The 23,330-nt window shown below is 40.6% G+C and overlaps 1 protein-coding gene across 1 annotated transcript in view; it reads right to left on the bottom strand.

Moving 5' to 3' along the window:
* DNAH5 (dynein axonemal heavy chain 5) overlaps positions 1 to 23,330 on the bottom strand; it is a 231,275-nt gene that overhangs the window by 80,401 nt on the left and 127,544 nt on the right. Inside the window, exons 48-55 of the mRNA XM_047077331.1 lie at positions 18,849 to 18,971; positions 18,458 to 18,671; positions 16,739 to 16,962; positions 14,023 to 14,221; positions 11,454 to 11,626; positions 6,012 to 6,142; positions 1,729 to 1,882; positions 97 to 364 (exon numbers count right to left, since the gene is read on the bottom strand). Of these exons, the coding sequence (XP_046933287.1) occupies positions 97 to 364; positions 1,729 to 1,882; positions 6,012 to 6,142; positions 11,454 to 11,626; positions 14,023 to 14,221; positions 16,739 to 16,962; positions 18,458 to 18,671; positions 18,849 to 18,971 (1,486 nt within the window). The remainder of the gene's footprint in view (positions 1 to 96; positions 365 to 1,728; positions 1,883 to 6,011; positions 6,143 to 11,453; positions 11,627 to 14,022; positions 14,222 to 16,738; positions 16,963 to 18,457; positions 18,672 to 18,848; positions 18,972 to 23,330) is intronic.

Here is a 23,330-nt window from a genome sequence, read left to right as displayed (position 1 = left end):
AGAATATAAATAAACACACGTGCGCACGCACACACACACACACACACACACACACAATGTTAACCAAAAACTGACAAAAATGTCCACCACACTAACCAGCAACTAAGGCATCTTTAGGCCATCGGCTGAACCAGTCAATGGTGCATCCTGAAATAAGGGCAGGGAACTTCAAAGCTCGATTTCGAAATTTCTCCCCCACAGGTGAAAAGCAGAGCACAATGTGAAGGTTCTGCCGGACCCGACTCATGAAGTAGTCATACAGGTTCTCATTGGTAGGAGGGCGCCTGGGGTATTCTTTTTTCATGACTGATAGGAGATCACTATTAATTTCATCAATTTCATCACGAGCAAATAGGTTGGAGACCTTCAAAAGAAGAGCAAACATTCAAATTCAGTACAGGCATATACAAACAGATCAAAATATATAGGTCAATACCTATGATATCTTTCCTCCATTTGTGTCCTAAAACTCACCTTTAAAAATTAACAAAAGTCCTCATGACACAAACAAATGGAAAGACATTCCATGCTTATAGATTTTTTTAAATGTTTACTTATTTATTTTGAATGAGAGAGCATACATGCATGTGAGCGGGGGGCAGGCAAGAAGGAGAGAGAGAATCCCAAGCAGGCTCTACTCTGTCAGCACAGAGCCTGACACGGGGCTCAATCCCATGAACCCATGAGATCATAACATGAGCCAAAATCAGGAGTCAGATGCTCAACCGATTGAGCACACCCCCATACTAATAGATTGAAAGAATTAATGTTATTAAATGTCCATATTTCCCAAAGCAATCTACAGATTCAATGCAATCCCTATCAATATACCAATAGTATTTTCTGCAAAACTAGAATAATCCTAATATTTGTATGGAACCACAAAAGACCCCCAATAGCCAAAGCAACTTTGAAAAGGAAGAACAAAGATGAATGTATCACAATTCCAGATTTCAAAATGAACTGCAAACCCATAATAATCAAAACAGTATGGTAATGGGGAGTCTGGGTAGCTCAATCAGTTGAGTGTCCAGCTCGTGATTTCAGCTCAGGTCATAATCTCAGTTTGTGAGATCAAGCCCTCTGTGCTGAGAGCATGGAGCCTACTTGGGATTCTCTTTCTCCCTCTCTACCCACATTCTGTCTCTTTCTCTGTCTCTCTAAACATAAACAAAATAACTAAACTGAAATGAAATGAAATGAAATGAAATGAAATGAAATGAAATGAAATGAAATGAAATGAAATGAAAATGGCTTAAAGACCTAAATATAAGACCTGAAACCATAAAACTCCTAGAAGAAAACATAGGCAGTGGTCTGTGGCATTAGCCTTAGCAACATTTTTTCTAGATGTGTCTTCTCAGGCAAGGGAAACAAAAGCAAAAATAAACTATTAGGACTACAGCAAAATGAAAAGCTTTACACATCCTTTTTTTAAAAAATTAGCCAAGTCCTCAAGATAAGATACCCCACATTTTAAAATACACAAACGATTCTATTATTAACTGTGAAGTCATAGCCCTTGGAGGGGGTAAATGGACATACCAAATATCCAATCAGCTCACTTTTATTCTCCAAACCCAACAGAAAAAGCAATTCTTCCTAATAGGGATCTCCTAATCCCCCATAATAGCACTCATTCAACAACTGTGATGGAAGGACACAGAGAGCTCTCAAGTTGGAGGCCATCTGAAGAGTCAAAATGCATGAAGATATATGAACTCCTACCTCCCCTGATGATAAAACATTGTTCACGTATTCCAAAACTGACTCATCCTTAATCTCGTTGTCCGTGAAGATGAAAGTGATTCCTCTGCCTTGCTGTCCAGCCGTTCTATACAAAATCTTCAGGTCTTCCACTAGATTTGATGTGTTGTAGGACCTAAAGAAATATTGTCATTGTGTCGTTAGCTAAATTATTTTGATGGGAAGGAAAAGATCGTTATAACAATGCTTTATGCCATTTGGTTAATAAAAAGAAGTGCTGATATTGTTCCATCAGGTAAGAATTTTATTGTATGGGAATGTTACTGGTTCACTGTATTTACTTACAAGGATGAAATTGATTTTTAAAACTTTCTTTCAGTGCTGAATACCTACTCCTTTGGGAGTAATAGAGGTGAACCATTTTGTGAAAATTTTGAGTACTTCCTTATTCGCTAAAGTTAAGAACTATTTTTTTTTCTTGAGGCATAATTGACATATAACATTATGTTAGTTTCAGGTGCACAACATAGTATTTCCATACTTGCATATATTGTAAAAAGATCACCACAATAAGTCAACATCAAGTCAAATCACAGTATATTTACCTGAAAATATGAAACAGATTTTTAAACTCCACATATCATGAAACAGTATAATTTTCTGGGACACAAAATAAAAACCTAAAGTAAAAAGTCAACCTGAAACCAAAATACTGTTTTTACCACAACGAAGTGTCATCTGAAGCCATATATGTTTCATTTTGAAAATACTTGTTGGTAACGCTAAAACAAAGGTTAAATTGGGATGTTTACTAAGGACCTATCTGCCACTGGAATTGTAATGACACCTCACAAATTAATCTAAATGAAGCAATTTCAAGTCTTATTCTTTCGGGTGAGGGACATGCCTCATTACAAATGGTGCCCTCTCGAGGCGCCTGGCTGGCTCCATCGGAAGAGTGGGTGACTCTTGACGTTGGGGTTGTCAATTTGAGCCCTGCATTGGGTGTAAAGAAATTACTTAAATAGTAAAATGTTAAAAAAAGAATGTTGCCCTCTCATCCTCCAACACATCTTTGGGGCCCACATAAAAGAGTTTTCTGAGCAATCAGTACACAGTAGGAGACTAGCTGGAAACACGGAATATCACACTCTAAATCTTCTTTCACGATGAAAAGCAATCCTTTAGTGGAAGTCAGCCTGCAATCATGAAATATTAGAGAGGTCCCAATACAGGGCAGCCCATTACCACCAAAAGTAAAAATAAAGATCTTCCAATCCTAGAGATTCAGACTTACTGAATTATTATTTGAAATTTTTTGTCATTAAATAAACTCAGAGTTCAAAGCACAAGAGCAAATGGCCTTCTGATTTTTTTTAAAGCTACTAAATATTTAACTTCTATACTCTGTGCTTTTTTGATCATCTAAACCCTAAATCCTAGAACCAGAAATCCCACTACCAGGCATCAATATTTTAAGAAAATGTCTAGAGAAGTGAGATCTGAGAGATTAGAAAAGAATTTCAAAGATGCAGTTCCCCATTTGAGAGGGAGACAGAGAGGAAAAAAAAAAAAAATACCTCATCCCAGCTTCTCCTGACTTGGAAAAACTTCCAGTCCAGTCCCCTGGATCAAGGGCCCGCTGCCTCAAATAATGACCTGAGCCTTCTTACAAATGTCTGTGTTTCCAGAATGTGAGGCTCTTGCTTCCTGATTCTTGGCCACATAGCTATGCAGAGGTGTAGGCAGTAAGATGGCCTCTTGAAGGCAATGGGAAGGCTAGCAGGCCTTGGCCCTCCTTTCCATTAGTAACAGAGCGTTCCCACTATGACATGCAGAGGAACTAATTTATCACAGAGAGAGGAGGTGCAAGATATTTTTCCTGAGGCATTGCGGCACAAAGCCCAGCCAGACCAGAAACCAAAAATACTGTTGGTTAATTCCCAGGTAGATCTGGGATTTCCCACAAGTGATAGAGTCTCCACTGTAAGATAGGCTAATATTATATGCCCTGCTAACCCATAAAGCTCTTTTAAAGACCAGATTAGCCTAGGCATATAAAAGTGCTTTGAAAACTATACAGTTTTAAATAAATGTTGGGAACAAAAATCTCAGAGTCCAGGGATACCTGGGTGGCTCAGTCGGTTAAATATCTGACTCTTGACTTTGGCTCAGTTCATGATCTCAAGATTTGTGAGATTGAGCCCTGCACAGGGCTCTGTGCTGACAGAGTGGAGCCTGCTTAGGATTCTCTCTCTCCTTCTGTCTCTGCCCCTCCCCTCACATTCTCTCTCTCTGTCTCTCAAGATAAATAAATAAACAACATTAAAAAAAAAAATCTCAGAGCCCAGCCTCTTTCCTGTATAGGATATCATTTATCAAATTCTGCTTCTATCCAAACTAGAACAATTATACACAAGGCAATTAGAATTATTTATCTCTGTCCTAGTACTTGAAAACAAAACAAAAACAAAAAACAAAAAACAAAACAAAACAAAACAAAACAAAAACCAGCAATCTTTTGGATTTATTCTCCAAGCAGAAACCTATAATCTGAACCAAATGGAAAATGTAACAACAACACATGAATATCTGGGCCTTAAACCCAGTGTTGAATCATTTTCGATCTTTGCCCTAGTAGATATCTATTGGTCTCCATCAGTAAGACAGATGGGTACACTTTGCCCTACTGGGCCAAACCAAAACTCTAGATCAATGCCCAAAAGGCAAGACTTCCTAGTCCCACACCTACAGGTTAACCTCTTATAATTTTCAGCCCAACTAAACTTCGCAAACTGGCCTCCTGTTTCTCATCTTGGTTAATCGTGAAATTCAGCCCCTTTGAATCACCCCTGCTTTTCTCTTCATGCTGACTCTTCACTTCCTGGTTCCGCCCGCCCCACACATGTATGTCCAAGAACAACCGTCCTGGGGTTCCCTATCTTGAGGAGTGTTTGCATGAGTGTATGCATCATCTTTCCAAGCCAGAACTAGGATGGATCAAGTCCAATAGTTCAACTTCCCAACGATCTCAAGTCTGTCCTTTTTTCTCCATTCTTACTGCTACCACTCAAGTCCCTTTATCTCTTGCTTAGATACCTGGGACGCCTTATAACTCTTCCTGTTTAGCCCCTTCCATCCATTTTCTGTACATACAAACCCATAGGCCCTTCCTAGGGGTAACTCATTAATGGTTTTCCGTTGCTCTAGGATAAAGTCTAAATTCCTTATCATATCTTCAAAGGCCTCCTTTTCTATTCCTTCCCCACTTAGTATCTTATGCTGCACACCCACCCATATTTTCCTTCTTCCAGGGCCTCAATGTGACTTCACATGTGCTGATCTTTTTTGCCTGGAACGTTCTTTATCGTTCCTCTTCTCTGAGATAACTCCTATTCTTATTCAGGTTTCCATCTTTTCCTCCAGAAAGCCTTTTCTGACCATCCCCCACACTAGGTTAGGAGTCCCTCCCTCATGTTTCAATAGGAGCTGGTCTGCATTTATTTCTTTCTCATAGATAGCACCTACATACGACACCTTTTTTTTTTTAATTTTTTTTAAAGTTTATTTATTCTTGAGAGAGAGAGAGAGAGAGAGAGAGCGTGCAAGCAAATGGGAAAGGGGAGAGAGTGAAGGAGACACAGAATCCAAAGCAGGCTCCAGGCTCAGAGCTGTCAGCACAGAGCCCGACACGGGGCTCGAGCTGACGAGCTATGAGATCATGACCTGAGCTGAAGTCGGACGCTTAACCGACTGCGCTACCCAGGCGCCCCCTACATACGACACCTTACTGAATGGACTGCTCAGGTGCCTGACCCCTTGACTACTGTAAGCTCTGTGATGACACGAGCCAGACTTGCCATGTGCTCCCTAGCACCTAGCCAGTGCCTGGCGCATAGCTGGTGTTCAACAAATATTTTTAAATGTACAAATAAATGAATAAATACAAATTTTTCAGTTATTTTTCTAGTTTGTTAACATTCTTGAAACCTGAATTAACATCTAGTAGGGAGAAGTTTCTTCCGAAATACACCAAAAGGAATACAGGTAACACTCATGGCATGCATAAGTGCAGGGGGGCAGCTATTTACAACGAGAGGCCGAAGTATCTCAAAAGCAAATTATTAATGTGAAAATTTCATATCTACAACAAAGGTTGAAAGGGGACAATGATAACTCAACATTTAAGAAGGAAAATGATTATGATTCCTTATGTTTAAGAAAAATGCATTCTAAATTCAAGTGGCCTCTGAGAACCTGCTATCAAAATCCATTTCAGGTTAATTAAAGTGAAAGCTTGTTACCTTGTCAGAGTGATCTGGAAGGAAGTATAGCCAGCAATGAATGAAGCCAACCTCGTCAGGCTCTGCTTTCCTGATCCGCCCACCCCCACCAGGAGGGCATTTCCCCGGGGCGTGCCAATGACACGTGAGATCTAGAATGCGGAATAGAAAAGACACAGATCATTGTTCAACATGTAAATATTCCATTTTTTCCTCTTTACGCAAAAGAAGCATTTGGGAAGCCATATGTGTCTCGGGATCGGAATGGAGAAAGACGCTGGCTGGATGAAGGACAGCATTTCTGAAATAGAATGGTGTTTGAAGAGTACCAGACAGGGCATATGTTGGGGGCGACTTTGGGAAACAAGAGGAGACGAGTACAGAGAAGTCAGCTGAAGTCCCTCTTTGGCCTGCTCTGGGTTTTAAAGAAAAGAAATAGAGGAGACTTGGATGTTTCCTTTCAGTCTCCCAACCTAACGCAGTGGGACAGGAAAGAGACTGAAATTTCAAGACAATGTATATCCTTGGAATACAGAAGAGTTGATTAGAATATCTTCCACATTTGAACAATGGCAGAACATTTAAATCGAAGGGAAGAAAATTTCCAAAATGTGGCATTGATGATGGAATTTTGAAGAGGAAGATGACGAGGAGGAGGAGGAGGAGGAAGAAGAAGAAGAGGAGGAGGAGAAAGAGGAGGAAGGAGGGGAGAGAAGGAGGAGAGAGAGAGAGAGAGGGCAACACAGAATCCAAAGCAGGCTCCAGGCTCTGAGCTGTCAGCATGGAGCCTCACACCGGGCTGGAACTCACAAACCGTGAGACATGGTGACCTGTGCCAAAGTCAGACACTTAACCAACTGAGCCACCCAGGTGTTCAGAAGCCCATGTTTCGGGGCGCCTGGGTGGCGCAGTCGGTTAAGCGTCCGACTTCAGCCAGGTCACGATCTCGCGGTCCGGGAGTTCGAGCCCCGCGTCGGGCTCTGGGCTGATGGCTCGGAGCCTGGAGCCTGTTTCCGATTCTGTGTCTCCCTCTCTCTCTGCCCCTCCCCCGTTCATGCTCTGTCTCTCTCTGTCCCAAAAATAAATAAACGTTGAAAAAAAAAAATTAAAAAAAAAAAAAAAAGAAGCCCATGTTTCTTTAGCTTTATTGTTACTGATGAATTGCTTACACCATCAGGCTTCCAACACCCCCACAGAGGGGATTCAGTGTAGGATTCTCCTGGATGCTTTTTTCTCTTTACATGATAACTACTTCTCTTTCCGACCTAACTGCAGTCTGAGCCTGGGGTATTGGTGTGATACCCACTTTTCTGTAGACTAATGATAGTGACAATGGAGCTGAGACGGATCACCTCTATGTGGCTGGGGTAACCTGGAATTAGCAATATGTTGACGAACATATTGGTAAACATCCTTTCTCAGGATTACCTCCTGCGGCAGGGGCTACACTTTATTCCTGTTGGGACTACTCTTTTTTTCTTTTTATTCGGATATAATAAAATTCTGGGACTACTCGTGGCTGTTGGATTATTTCTCCCAATGTAGTGTGAGCCCCTGGAAAGGAAGATCATGTTCATGTCTCTGTTGTGGACCTGAGAGCCTGTGGCATGGGTGGGTGGCACACTGGTCCTTCCAGGCTCCTACTCAGTTGTAGGCAGGGGAGTTGTTGGAGGCAAGTAAGGAACAGTACTGGCAAGAATGATTTTGCTGCGGTCTATTCATATTCCACACTGGAATCTTCTGTGTCTTTCCTTGGTTAATATTTTTCAAATATATGCCTTTTGTCCTAACCATTTCCTTCCGTTGGTGTTGGTGAATATATTAAGGGTTGAAATAATTGTTGATAATTAGGTACTGGGAACCTCCACCCAATACCTTTTCCTGAAACCAGCCTAGATCTTACATTACAACATTCCATTCCCAGTTTCTAGCACACGTTAAACACTCAAACCGCATACGACAAATGAACATATACATGAATAAATAAGTAGAAGGGTTTAAAAGAGATTCAAAAACTCATACCCTAGAATACAAAAAGAAATAAAGGAGAAAACGCAGTCAAATAGGACCTTCAAATGGTACTATCTTTCTCCTACTCTATAGACTGTGAGATAAAACTATTCATTTTTCAATTCCTTTAGCAAATATTTTAAAAACTAACAATGCCCAGCCTGCCCCGCAGGTGCTCATGTGCTAGCAGAGGAGAGAGACCTGCTAACAGAAACGTGGGGATGTACCACGCTGCATGTGGAAACAGGAAAAATGGCGGCAAACGAAACAGTGCTGCTGGGCAAAGGCAACTCTCAGGTGTGGAGCTGGAGCGTGATCTGGATCTTGAAAGATAACTACGAGTCTCCTACAAAGAAGTGGGCAGGCCAGGCAGGAGTTGGGCTACGTTTTAAGAAGAGGGGCTGGGGTGCACAAAGTCTCAGAGTCGACAAAAGGCCTGGGGTACCCCTAGGAGGTGGGAACTTCAGTACTAGGTCCAGAAACATCAGGAGATGAGGCAGCAAAGGGTTGACTAGGGCCTCAGTGGGGACTTGGTTAAATTCCAATCCCATTTATCAAGCATCTCAAGCGTGCCTATTCTCCGTCCTGTGAATACTGAAGTGAATAAATTGGGTGCCCCACACTCACAAGCTTGCTGCCCAGCAGGGAAGACAAACACACAACACAGATAAATTCCACATGACGCGGCACTTGTTGGGAATGCACGTGGGTGAAGTTGTCTGGAAGAAGGGTGCGTTTCATCATGGGTAGCTGATTTTGCTTGATTACATGCTAAGCTGAGCATAAGCCACAGGCTAGAGTGCTAGGCAGGGGCGAGACCACAAAAAACCACACACGTCATGGTTCAAATCTTAACCAAAGAGGCAAAAGAGCTGTCACAGAGATATTCTCTGTTTTGAAAGAAAATCATTATTTTATTTTATTTTATTTTATTTTGAGAGAGAGAGAGAATGGGGGAGGGGAGAGAGAGAATCTTAAGCACGGAGCCTGATGCAGGGCTCAATCTCCCAACCCTGAGATCATGACCTGAGCCAAAATCAAGAGTCGGATGCTTAACCAACTGAGCTACCCAGGAGCCCAGAAGAAATCATTAGTTTACTGAAGAAAGGAACAAAGAGATATGCCTGGTCTCATATCACATCCTGTTTTGCTATAATTTTCATCTTAATTCAATCTTGTAGCTTCTATCACATCTTATAACTAGGTCACATATTTCAAGGCTCACATCCATGTGACACTTTGGATGTATTGTCCACAGGAAACAAGCAGGTAGAAGAGAGGGTCAGCCTAGGAGACTGTGAGGAATGGAGCATCTTAGCTCAAAAACTCCAGTCAGGAATTCTTCAGCCAATTCAAGAGCAGACACAAGAGCCTGAGAGAGAAACTGAGGCAAACAGTCAAAGACCCTGTGCTGAGTCACCTGTGCCTCAAATGTCATGTGCCCACAATTCTGAAGTGAAGAAATGCTCATCACTCATACTCATCGCTCATACTCTGTGTTTGAAACACAGAAATGAGACAGTTCTAGAGAACTTATTCAAGCACGAGACTAACAATAGCCTCATTTCTTTTTTTTAAAATATTTTTTAATGTTTATTTATTTCTGAGACAGAGAGAGACAGAGCATGAGTGGGGGAGGGGCAGAGAGAGAGGGGGACACAGAATCCGAAGCAGGCTCCAGGCTCTGAGCTGTCAGCACAGAGCCCGACACGGGGCTCGAACTCACAGACTGCGAGATCATGACTGAGCCGAAGCCAGACGCTCAACCGACTGAGCCACCCAGGGGCCCCAACAATAGCTTCATTTCAATCTGAGCCATTATGAAATCCTAGGCCAGTCAGATTTTGTCCCCAAGAGACGTTAGTTATGAAGTTGCTTTTGGCATCATTTTTTTTTCTTCTTCCTTTTAATCATTAAATACGACAGACTATCATTATTTATATTTGGAAGGATATCTGTGCTCATAATTCAGCACAGATGTCTCAGATTCTGAGTATTCTAAGTGTCCAAGCTAAATGCCTTCATGCAGGGGGCGGTGGGGGCAGCAGTGGGGGGGGGGGTACCCAACCCAGACCAGCCTCTCCGTCTTCCTCCCTCTTCCTGATGTCCTGGAGCCTTCCCCACTCTCTTCTGCTTTCAGAGGGAGGGTCGTCTAGATGAACTCTAGATTCAGTAATTATGAGAGGAGACAATTTGCAATTATAAGGTTGCTCCTCATGATTAAACCTAAGCAATGGAATTCAGCCTCAAGCTGTCCTTTTTCTAACTTTTTCTTTCTTCTTCTGAGAAAGAAGTTGACATCAACAAAGTGAGAATATCAGCAACAGATTTAAAATGGCTTTATCTTGGGGCACCTGGGTGGCTCAGTCGGTTAAGCATCCAGCTCTTGATTTGGGCTCAGGTCACGATCTCAGGGTCGTGAGATCAAGCCCTCCATGGGGCTCCTTGCTGAGCATGAAGCCTGCTTAAGATTCTCAAGCCCTCTCCCTCTGCCCTTCCCCCACTCACACACTTGCCCGCACTCTAAATAAATAAATAAATAAATAAATAAATAAATAAATAAATAAATAAAATGGGATTATCTACCACCACAAAAAAATTAGATCACATAAGTTATCAAGTAAATAATATATTTTGTTTCCAGTCTTTGAAAATCAACTATCTTAGGAAGAGATACTGAATGACCCCTATGACGAAGCAGAAAGGAAAATGTACTTTCCTGGTAAATTTCATTCTAGCAAAATTTTCACCCAGCTCAAAGTCAATTGTTCATGCAGTATTTTCTTATTATCATTTCTAACTGTGGTAAAATACATGTGACCTAAAACTTCCCATCTTGACCATTAGGCATATCGGTCAATGGCATTGTGGTTCAACCACCACAAAAACTCTCCATCCTGCAAAAGTGAAACTCTGTACCACTAAACACTCCCCACTGTCCCTATCCCTACACCCCTGGCAATCACCATTCTACTTTCTCGTCTCTATGAATTCGACTATCCTAGGTACCTCAGACAACTGGAATCGTCCAGTGTTTGCCCTTCTGTGACTAGCTTATGTCACTAAGCATAATTTCTTCAAAGCTTACGCACTACTTTTTACAGCTCTCCTTTGCATAATACAAAAAATAAGCAGACTTTCTGCCTGTGCTTTGAACTCAGATGTCAACCACATTCATTCTACGTAGTGAAAACACTGAGCTGGAAGCTGTGTGGCAACACTGAATAAGATTATATCACACGTTGGAAGTCTACATGCTCTGATTTTCAGGCTGATTTTCCGCCTATAGGTGTCACGTGTTGCGGTTTCGAAATTAAACTGGACTCCAACATTGAGTTGATTTTTTACACTGAATATTCTCTTAGGAGATGAAAACAAAAGAGGGGGAAAAATTCTGGTTTGAAGCCCCGCGTCCGTCACTTTGGGGAGGTGTTACTGGGCGTGGCCACTGACCTTGACTAAGTGAACCATGGCATCGTCGAAGAACACCAAGTCCATGCCGGTGCCACGGATGCTCTCGTTATACAGCTGCAGGAACACAGTCAAACGCTTCTTTAGGTGATCAAAAGATTCAATTGGCTCATAAATTTTGGGCATTTCGGCATCAGCCTCGTCAGATGTTTCACCTAGGGAGTTGGGGGAACAATTCAGTTGTTTCCTCAAATTGCCAGACTTTACTACTTCCTTCAACCTAAATTAATACACTCATAACTCTACAATTTAACACTGAACGATACTGATTTTCACCCAAATGCCATAGTATATATATTTTTAGAAAAGAAAAAAAGCAAACAATAGTAAAAACATTGGAATTTTTGTGGTCATATGCAATCTTAGTTCCTTTCTGCCTAGAAAAGGCCAATTTCAAATAATGTAATATATATTGAATTTAATTTGAATCCATAATTGAATATTGGCATTTCAATAAACCTTCCGGGAATATTCGCTTCATGGACAAAATGAAGGTCAGAAAAACAGGGATTTAGTGTAAAAAATCAGCAAGAGAGATGAAGACTTAAAAGAATTTTTTAATAAGAGGAAAAGAAAAAGGTCATTGCATTTGCTCAGGAAATTCTTATGATTCAGGAGTTTCAGGTTAGCGGCAAAGATAGAGTGAATTTTAGGGAACAGAGGTAGAGGGTTGAGAGAAAACAGAATAATGATTTCCTAAATAAACATATTGAATTGGGTCACTGGGAAAAGATTATTGAAATCAATATGCTTTTTTAAAAATTAGAAACACATAATATACCAGCTTAACACTTTTCCATCTTTGACTACAAGGCATAATGCCAAAGGAAAGCTAAATGAGGTCTCTGGAAGTTTACTATTGGTTCACATTAGTAACAGGAAAAAGAGTGACATCTGAGTTGAATATGCCAGTAACAACTTAGAAATTCACTGGGTACTAGAAGAGTGAGTGGATCTTCCAAATCTAATAGTACATAATTATTGTCAATTGACCTTGTCCTAATATAATAGTATATTAACCTTTTTATAACAAAGCGAGAAAATTGATTTAACATAGCCATGAAGATTGGCTTCTTTGCAAAGCCCTCACTAATTAAATTTCAATAGTCACTTCACCTTTTTTTTTTTATAAATGTCCAACTCGAGCTTTGAGAAACAAAGCGCTTTGAATCAACAAAGGTCATGTGTTTGCCTCCCACACACCCGCCCAGCAAAAGTGCCCCAGTTGTGCTTTGCTGCTTGGAAACCATAACCTAATTATTTAGCCTTCTGAATGAGAGGAAATAAAAGACATAAATTTTTATTATTTACCCTTCTGAATTAGAGCAAATGAGATACATAAATTCTAATTTTAAATGCTCTTACACCTACAGGATTTTTGTACGTAGGTGACCTGATTTCAAGTAAAATGTGTCAGCTTCTTTCTGTGGAAGGATCCTTCCAGCTGCATAGCTAGCAGTAAACTGCCTTTTGCAATTGTCACTCGGGAACTTCTGATAGATCACACACATCCTTACCAAATCTGGGAAGGGGCTGCCTGGTCACTTTCAACCATTTAGAAGATACAAATAGCATGTGTTTAAATATGGAAATTAACTTAAAATTCACTTCCAGTATTTTTAAAAAAAAAAGGTAATTAAATGAAAGAGAAATAGTCTACTTACACTCAGTTATTTCTGAAGGAAAAAAGTAATTGGAGCACTACCTCTTTGCATTAGAAGAGAAGCAATATATCTCTCAATTTTGCATAGAACCATAACCACGAAAGCTTATGGCCACATCACCCACCTCTTTCCCATTAGATTCAAAGGCTTTCTCAGGTATTTGAGGCTTTTCTAATTTCAACACTCGGGATGACCCAAATAACAATTACAGGAAAACCACGGACTGCGAGTACCCTGTTCTGTGAGTGTTCCGCGAGATGAGCAAACATTTCTAATGAATTTTATCTTGATAAACAAGCGATGTCTTGCAATACGAGCAGTACGCGTCGCCGAATATCACATGATCTCAACCGAGCCAATGGTTCTTGAAATTCTCTTTGACATACGAGTGCTTTGGATTGCAAGCGCGTTTCCGGAACGAATTATGTTCGTAAACCAAGGTTTTTGCTACCTTCCATTCGGCAGACTGCCAAGCCACTCTGCAGATAATATTTCATTTATTTCCCGCAGTGCCCCATGACGCATATATTACTATTTCCATTTTCCTAAGGGAGGAGAATGAGGTTCAAGTCCAGAGAGTCATCCAGCTAACGTGTGGTAGATCCCTTCCACAAACCTACCACTGTGTAACAGCTACAAATCCTGGGCACTTTCTTCTACCCTATCTTGCCTCCTAAATCTACTTTATATGCAGGATTGAGAGGTATAAAAAATAGTTCATCTTTGAGCTCCATCAGTATCCACGCATTCTGTATTTATTGAGCAACTACTATGTCCCAGGCTTGTTTCAGTAAACTTTCCTAGCCAGAAACTCAACATCCCTAACCTGAACCTTCTGTCTTCAAGTATCCCTTTGGGGAATTTCAAATTCTGCTTCACTTCTTTACCTGTCACTTCAGGTGCATCCCTCAGGAAATCCACAAAATAAGCATCAGATCCACAGTCCACCAAGGGTTTTTTCTCTTCACCAAACTCCTCCTCCACCAAACGTACTAAAGCCTTATCAAACCAGGTCACATCACCGGAAACCGTGAAACGATCAGCTACAACACGTTTACACTCATGCTTCCACAGCCTTAACAGATCCTGTTGAAAACAGAATTAAAATGTGTTATTCGTTCCTATTTGCCATAGTTGGGAATCAAATTGACAAAATTATAGAGCACCATCCTTCCTGATCTAAGATGCTACATTTTAAAAACTGAAGTTTAGGGGCGCCTGGGTGGCTCAGTTGGTTAAGCCTCCAACTTCGGTTCAAGTCATGATGTTGAGGTCCATGAGTTCGAGCCCCACGTGGGACTTGATAGCTCAGAGCCTGGAGCCTGTTTTGGATTCTGTGTCTCCCTCTCTCTCTGCCCCTCCCCCGCTCAGGCTCGCGCTCTCTCTCTCTCTCTCTCTCTCTCGCTCTCCCTCTCTCTCTCAGAAATAAATAAACATTAAAAATATTTTTTAGGGGCGCCTGGGTGGCGCAGTCGCTTAAGCGTCCGACTTCAGCCAGGTCACGATCTCGTGGTCCGTGAGTTCGAGCCCCGCGTCAGGCTCTGGGCTGATGGCTCAGAGCCTGGAGCCTGTTTCCGATTCTGTGTCTCCCTCTCTCTCTGCCTCTCCCCCGTTCATGCTCTGTCTCTCTCTGTCCCAAAAATAAATAAACGTTGAAAAAAAATATATATTTAAAAAATATATATTTTTTAAAAAATTAAAACTTAAGGTTAAAACATACTTCATTTCAGGGTGCCTGGCTGGCACAGTCGGTTAAACATCCAACTTCGACTCAGGTCATGATCTCGATCTTGTCGCTGGTGAGTTTGAGCCCCACATCAGGCTCTCTGCTGTCAGAGTACAGCCCTCTTTGGATCCTCTGTCCCCCTCTCTTTCTGCACCTCTCCAACCCGCACACACACTCTCACTCTCTTTCTCTTTCTCTCAAAAAATAAACTTAAAACAATATATTTTATTTCAAGTTGGTCTAATCAAGTATATCAAATAGAGTAGTGTCTATTCATGTTCAGTCTTTACATTAAAATGAAAACAAACCTAGACAAATCACTAAAATGACTCTGATTAACCAACAAGGTAATATGCTACATAAAAGTCTTAAACCTGTGATAAATTAGTCTGTTTGGATAAGACACCTACATTCATGTGGCCAGAGCAGAAAATAAAATGTAGGGTATAAACAATTTTCACATATATAACTGAGTATTAGAAGGGTATGTTTACTTAACACGATGTGAAGGAAATTTGCAGCAAAAGTCTGGATTATCTGAACAAAACAATCACCTAGTCTATGTAATCCAAGGTGCAAAGTTCATTGGAAGTTGAGGATATTAATTGCTCGATACACTTGTTTCTATAGCAAGTTCATCTGATATGAAAGACTGGTGGAAACTTCTGAGCTTGCTAACATTTTGCAAGTTAGGGGGTTTTTAAGCTATTATATTACTAATGATAAAATGCTATTGGTTATATTTGGTTACCAAAATTTAAAAGGAATTTAGTAAAATATATTCAATGATTCAGTTAATTAAGACAGAAGTTCATGACAACATCAATTGCTGGAAATATTTATGATGATTTCAAGTAAGCATCAAAATCTGGCTACTCAAAAAATAATATTGGGGAACTGCATTCTGCATGGCCACTAATGTATCAATGAGTTTGAGGGGAAAAAAAACAAGATAAAATGTTCCCTGCTGCTAAAATTATTTTCTGTTCTCTGTAACAAGGAAAGTGAGCTTTCCCCAAAACGTCTTTCTTTGGAGTCAGCCATGTGGTTACCTACTTTGTGAGCATCTGGGGCAAAGCTGGGTTTTTTTTTTATAGTCACTACTCAATATGCCTAGTGATGGTTTGTTTGATATCTCAACTGTTCCTGTGTATTGATGTGGACAAATCCCTAAAGCCAATTTGCTTAATTACCTTCTCCATTCCATAAAAAGCTAAAAGGGAAGCCAATATTACCTTAGCCTGAGCACACAGGCCATGCTTTGGAATTTTTCCATAATGTTTCTAGTTTGAAGAGAATTCTTTTAATGCTAGGAACTGTTATATTCAAGTGTGTGTACAAATGCTCATTTCTCAGCCAAATGGACTTTCTACTTTTCTGCCTCTTCTTAATTATGCCAATATACATAATTGTTTTAGCTCATCTAGTTACACGGAAAAGAAAGATCGTGGATGATTAACAACAAAATGGTCTCTTCAATTTTGAGTGTTTATAAAGATAATTACTTTTTTAAAGCTAAGATGTCAAGTTTAAAATATGGAGACTATCACATAATAAAATCAATACTGATTCTTTCCATTATTTAGTATAAGAAAAATATAATGGGAAAATAAGATCAATTGTTTACTTTATTCCATTCATTAGAAAATAACTATGTATACTATTTCCTTAAATATAAATTTAATTGGAATTTTTTAAAAGAAACTTCCTGATGTACTTTTCCCTTATTTATGTTAGTTGAAAGGCAGAAAAAAAAATGCATGCTAAAACATCCCAAAATATTTCATCATCCCACTAAACATTACATTACGAATAACAGTTTAGGGAATAGAATAAATAACGATGCCATTTATTTTCTCCTCTTATATTTCACTTACATCTGGTTCCTTGATAACCTCTGAGGTGGTGTTCAGCATTCCCTGCCAGATCCTAGAAAGATCTCGAAGGTTAAACACATAATGGAATTTTGCAGGGGTAGGGAGCATTTTCATCTTGGTCATCTGCCACAGTCGACGTGTCAGGGGGACCAATTTCTTTACTGAATCTCTCACGCCATCTGAGAAGCCCCTCTGACTGCAATAGTGGCCTACCCCAATCACACCTGAAAGGGGAAAAAAGTAACATTCTGAGTGATGGTTCAAGTCAGTGAAATTAAAATGGAAAACATTATACTATAGAGTTTGCACAATTATTATATACAGTATAATCGATGACCACATATCAAAGAAATTTACATTCGTGTTCTCTTATTTTTTTAATCTAAAAAATAGATATAGGCTCAAGGAAGTTAGCATCCAAATACTGAAAATTTGGTTAAGAAACACTACTGAAAACTCTAGGTAAATGAATTCAGTATTATTAAGTGGGTGACATTAAATATATAAAGGTGCTTTCGAGGGGCGCCTGGGTGGCGCAGTCGGTTAAGCGTCCGACTTCAGCCAGGTCACGATCTTGCGGTCCGTGAGTTCGAGCCCCGCGTCGGGCTCTGGGCTGATGGCTCAGAGCCTGGAGCCTGTTTCCGATTCTGTGTCTCCCTCTCTCTCTGACCCTCCCCCGTTCATGCTCTGTCTCTCTCTGTCCCAAAAATAAATAAACCTTGAAAAAAAAAATTAAAAAAAAAAAAAAAAGGTGCTTTCGAAAGACATAAGGAAAAGGGAGGTGCCGGGAACCCTTAAGATTTCTCCATTCTACTGTTGCCTTCCCAAGCATTACAAAATATTTTAATTTACTTTGTGTGTAAAACTTTCTAGGCAAAAAAAGAATAATTAAAGAAAATTGAAGGCAGATATGGCCAAACCCCACTAGCCCAGGGTGCTGAGATGACATTCTAGTCTGCCAGAAATTAATTAGGGTATCCTAATGCATTTTCTCTCAGTAGTAGTTTCAGAAATGGTAAGTTAACACCTAACACAATGCGTACATAACTTTACACTCTTTTTCTGCAAAAAGAAACCACAAAATCAACTATAAACTCTTTCCATTATTCAGTTTGACAATCATAGTTATCTCCTGGGCTAGTGTCGATATAGACATAGATATAGATATGTAGATATGTAGATATATAGTGTTTATCTCCTGGGCTAGATATTATTTCTGAAATACTACATATTTAATCAATCAGTAACTTATTACAATCCTGTAAATTACTCTGATGATCAGACTCTGGCTAATCTCTGCTATGGGCAAAATTATTGCTTTGGCCAAAATCATTATGTGGCTTGGTTAAAGTCTCAGCCACATAAACTTTTGGCATGGTAGTCTATCAATCGGACCTGAAATAGGTATATCCACGAGGAAACAATCTCATCATCTTCACGTTCATTTAATGTTTAGCCTCCTTGGTTAAGAAGCTGGCAACAGTCACCTTAAGAAAAACAAAGGTAGAAAGGATCTACCTAGGCACCCAATTCACTACATATATATAAAAATTCCTTATAGAAACAAAATCCTGATATAAATACTACTTGAGAGTACATGGTAAAAAGGACTGAAGAGCCACCCAATGCCCCTTCTGTGTTGACCTCTGGGTAGATATCTTCTCATTGGAATGCAAGTAGGTATTACTCCCTCCCCGTGCCCCACTGACACCATTTTACCAAAGATCTTGTCCATGGAAGCATCAGAAGGCAACGTGCAGTTGAATATAGAGAACTGTCTTTTGAGTCTTTGGGGAATATCATTGCGTCCACCCCCAGGATGGATCATGGCTGCCAAAAATTGGATGTCCACAATGCTGGTGAACTCCCCAGGCTTCTCCAGGTTATAAAACCCATTCTGTTCCATCAGCTGTCGTACTATCTCATTAGTAACCTAAGAAAGACAACGTTCAGAATTTAAAGGTCACTCCTTTACATCCCAGAAGCTAATGCCTTGATGTTGCCAAATAATGGAATTTCTTGGAATTCAGTAACAGCATATTGAAAAAGTAGAAAAATATTTACTCATCAATGTTGAGTTGACATAAAGTGTGCAATGGAATCAATATACCTGATCGCCCCACTCATTGATTACTGGCATATTCACATCATCAATAAAAACAGTCATCTTCTTTCCCGCAGGAGGGCCATATGTTGTACCCATGCGTTTATCCACATAGCTCTCTATTGTCCTCTGCAAAACAAGAAAGCCAACAGAAAGATTTGTGAAAATATACCCTAAGACACGGTGAATGATTTTTAAAATCTAGGAACATGTGAATCGACAGGAATTACTCACAAACACCCCCCAGAACTCTCCTTAATTCTGGAAACCAGGGCATGAAGTGCCTAAACTGTCTTGCATAATGTTCACCTTCGAAAATCTGCCTTAATTTTGGAGTACATGAAATTCTAATTACTGTAAATTTTGAGTGGGATGAGACTCCTTAGTCTATTCCTAAAGATTTTGTCTCATTGTTCTTATAAGGATGACACTGCATTCCCCAGCCCCGTTATTCGAAGAATTTAGCCCTTCTAAAAGTTTCCCTGTAAATCAGGGACAAAATTAAACAGGGCAACTGTCCAAGAAGGCTTCCTAGGTCGGTGCTCCGAGCCACACAGCCCGTCCCAACGTGAAGACTGCTCTGTCTCCATTGAGAAGGCCACCCACGGGCTTCTGTAGCGGACACAATCCGGATCCAACGCTTTGGGACAGCTGCAAGTACAGTGAATCACCTCTCACCCCCTGATACAAAATAGCAAACCACGCCCCGCTGGGTCTCTCTCATTTCTCCATTCTGAGTTTAGGCGGTAAAGAAGACTAACTCTACTGGGCTCTATTTAAAAAACAAACAAACAAACAAAAACAAAAAAATTTTAAAAACCACACTTTTTCCTAGCAATATGAAAAAAGGAGTATTGGGAGAAGTAAGGGAAACCTGGGGAGGGACCCAGACTATCAATCATTTCAAGGGTAGTACCGTGTGGTTTGGAAAGCAACCAGTCATTCAAAATGTATGCCCTGAGTAACCAGAGCTAGCACACAAATAAAACAGAAAAGGCTTCACGGTCCTCATGCTCTAGAAGCTCAGTCTTAAAGATCTCGTTCCATACCTACCACTGTAGCAATTTACTGATCCAAGATTTTAAGTTGTGTTAAAGATAATGTAGGGGCACCTGGGTGGCTCAGTCGGCTAAGCATCTGACTCTTGATTTCAGCTCAGGTCACGATCTCCTGGCTCATGAGATCAAGCCCTGCGATGGGCTCTGGGCTCTCTCACTCTCTTTCTCTCTCTCAAAATAAATGAATAAACATTTTAAAAAGATAGTGTATAGGGGCACCTGGGTGGCTCAGTCGGTTAAGCGTCCGACTTCGGCTCGGGTCACGATCTCGCGCTCCGTGAGTTCGAGCCCCGCATCGGACTCTGTGCTGACTGCTCAGAGCCTGGAGCCTGCTTCGGATTCTGTGTCTCCCTCTCTCTCTGACCCTCCCCCGTTCATGCTCTGTTTCTCTCTGTCTCAAAAATAAATAAACGTTAAAAAAAATTAAAAAAAAAAAAGATAGTGTATAAATGTAGGAGAAAGTGGAGATACATTGACCCAAAATGCATCCTCCTCCTATCCAAAAAAGCTTACTTATTTCATGATGAAGAGCAAACTAGTTAAAAATGACTTCAATAATCGAAGACACAACCACAAAATAAGGCCAACATAGAAGCAAAAAGTCATATATTTGTCCTCGGAAATCTTTGCAGTTTGGTCATTTCAAATTATAATTTCCCATCACCATTTTAATGAATAAGGGCAAGAGATATGACATTTTTTCACCATTTCCAAATATAAAGATATATAAATAATCACAACTCATTCAATTACAAAGTAAATCTCTCACGACAACAGTACAATGGCAAAAAGAATTTCCTATTTCCCTGAAATAAAAGCAAGCTGTTTAAAGTAATGAACTGGCTAAATTTAGCTCTGCTTTTCAATGAATTTAAATGTATAAGGCGATTCATAATCTCCTGACACCTTCCTATGGCAAGCTAGAGCCTTCCAGATATTCCCTTGTCTATTAATGAGACCTCATAAACACATGAAGATTTTATGTCTTGGGGCGCCTGAGTGGCTCTTAAGTGTCGGACTCAGGTCATGATCTCGCGGTTTATGAGTTTGAGCCCCACATCGGGTTCTGTGCTGACAGCTCGGAGCCTGGAGCCTGCTTCAGATTCTGTGTCTCCCTCTCTCTCTGCTCCTCCCCCACTCAAGCTCGTTCGCTCTTTCTCTCTCTCTCAAAAATAAACATTAAAAAAAAAAGATTTTATGTCTTGGGTGCCATCTAAGAGGCAAAAGGCCACAGGTGGGATAGGTGAAGTGATATGGAGTAATAGTCCCACACCTGCACTTTCTTCCCCTTCACGGTGACCCTATTTTTTTTTTCAAAATAACAGGAAATCGTTAGTAAGCTATATATGTCATAAAAAGGCTAAGCTGACAAAAAAAAAAAAAACAAAAAACAAGAGGGAGTAAAATGAAGCAGCTTCTGACACTGGAGTTGAGACCTTTCTGATTTTAGAACTGCTACCCATTAAATCATTACCTAATGCATCTGGAGTTTGAGGAGACCTCCTAGAGTTCGGAAGCACAAGAACTGTAGGTTCTACTCCATCACATAACTATTTGGAAATGTTTGGGAAAACCATATATGTGGACTAGTATCTGCAGCTGGGCTTGCGCACTTGGATCATCCTTACTTGGCATCACGAAGTCAACACATCCAACATAAATGCCTCTTACCCCAAAGTCTGCACCCCCTGCTGGGCACCCACTTCAGGGATCTACACCAATGACCCGACTGTCCCGTCCAAACATTTCCCCATCCAACATCAATACATTCTCTCTCTTCTAATTTCCATACTCCTATTTGATGTATCTCCTCCTCCCTGGACAATGATATTCCCAAGGTCAGTTATTTGTCTTTCTCAGGGGGATTCATGTCACAAACTCTTAAACCGCCCCCATTCTGCCTCCTCCAGCCAGTCCTGATAACTTCTTAATAAGTCATATATACTATGTTGTGTGATTTACAATTTTATCTAGAATTTTCTGTCTCCCCCAAAAAATCAGTCTAAAGAACTACAGATAATCTTTGTTGTGTTTTGCCACCCACACACTCTCGGATTTCCTTCACCTGGGTTCCCACTTCAACCACTGTTTTGGTGAGATGGACCCCGGTGTAGTTAACAAAAATTGGTATATTTGTTTATCTGAGTACTGTGTCTCCCACTGGAATGTAAAGAGGAAAGACATTTTGTTTATCTTGTTCATCACTACAACCTCAGGGTCCAGAAAGGTATATGGCACAGTGTCCTTATTTGTAAGTATTTGATATACAGATAAATGAGGAAAAGAAACCTGGGAGTCATCCGTAACTTTCTTCTCTCTCTTCTACCCCTCTCTTCTTTTTTTTTTTAATTTTTTTAATGTTTATTCATTTTTTGATAGAGAGAGACAGAGAGTGAGTGGGGGAGGGGCAGAGAGAGAGGGAGACACAGAATCCAAAGCAGGCTCCAGGCTCCGAGCTGTCAGCACGGAGCCCGATGCAGGGCTCGAACTCACGGACCGCAAGATCATGACCTGGGCCAAAGTTGGACGCCCAACCGACTAAGCCACCCAGGCGCCCCTACGCTTCTCTTCTAACAACACCTACTCAGACAACAACAGGTGTGCTTCCATTCTAACTTTTGCTACTTGGTCCAGCCCTCACCTCCCAGTTCTCTCTGAAAACACCCATATCTCTTTCATCTTGTCCTCCCCTCTGCAGAGAGCATGAGCCTTCTAAAGGGGCAGCGTCACCCTGTAAAATACTCCACCGGTTCTCCAGGAGTGATTTACAAGGAGTGCCATGATGTTCCCACGTACATCTCCAGTCTCACCTCTAAAGACCCCTTAGTCTCTTTGTTCTGGGCCCTCACCATCGTAATTCATTCACATTCAGTTAACAATAAAACACATACCACACAGTGATGCTCAGCTCACAGGCTAGTGTTCGTTAAGGGGTCCTTATTAACATATTCCTAGAGTAGCCATTTCTGAGCCAAAAAATCTCTCAGCATTAGCATCAGCTAAACACAATTTGTCAAAAATTGATTTAGATGAATGATCTTCCATAAATGTCACTTCTCTCAACACAGCTATTGATAAAAAAAAAAAAATTGAGATCTCTAGCAAGAACTCGGACTAAGGGCAGTTTATGCTGTTGTCTGAGAACAAACAAAAACTCTACTCTGAAATCAGAGGATGGTAGTGAGCATGATATCATCTTAAGCACTCTATGGAATCTTAGAAAGATTCTGTTCTTGTTGTCTGCCTATCTCACACATGGCATGCGAGGGCTGGCCCAAGTTGCGACAACAGCATTTTAAGAAGTAACAACCAGAAGGCTAGAAATCCAGACAGACTTCGGAATGCAGGTGAAGAAAGCTGCCCGTGTCCATGCTAAGCTAGGAGCCCTACAGCTGGGGTAATTCAATTTTTTGAATTAATTTCTTAATAG

The sequence above is a fragment of the Lynx rufus genome, unplaced genomic scaffold (genome assembly GCF_022079265.1).
Source record: "Lynx rufus isolate CCGP_SWC_20201006 ecotype Redwood Valley unplaced genomic scaffold, mLynRuf1.p SCAF_1, whole genome shotgun sequence".
Classification (NCBI taxonomy): Eukaryota; Metazoa; Chordata; class Mammalia; order Carnivora; family Felidae; genus Lynx; species Lynx rufus.
This window is presented reverse-complemented; position numbering and strand designations above follow the sequence as displayed.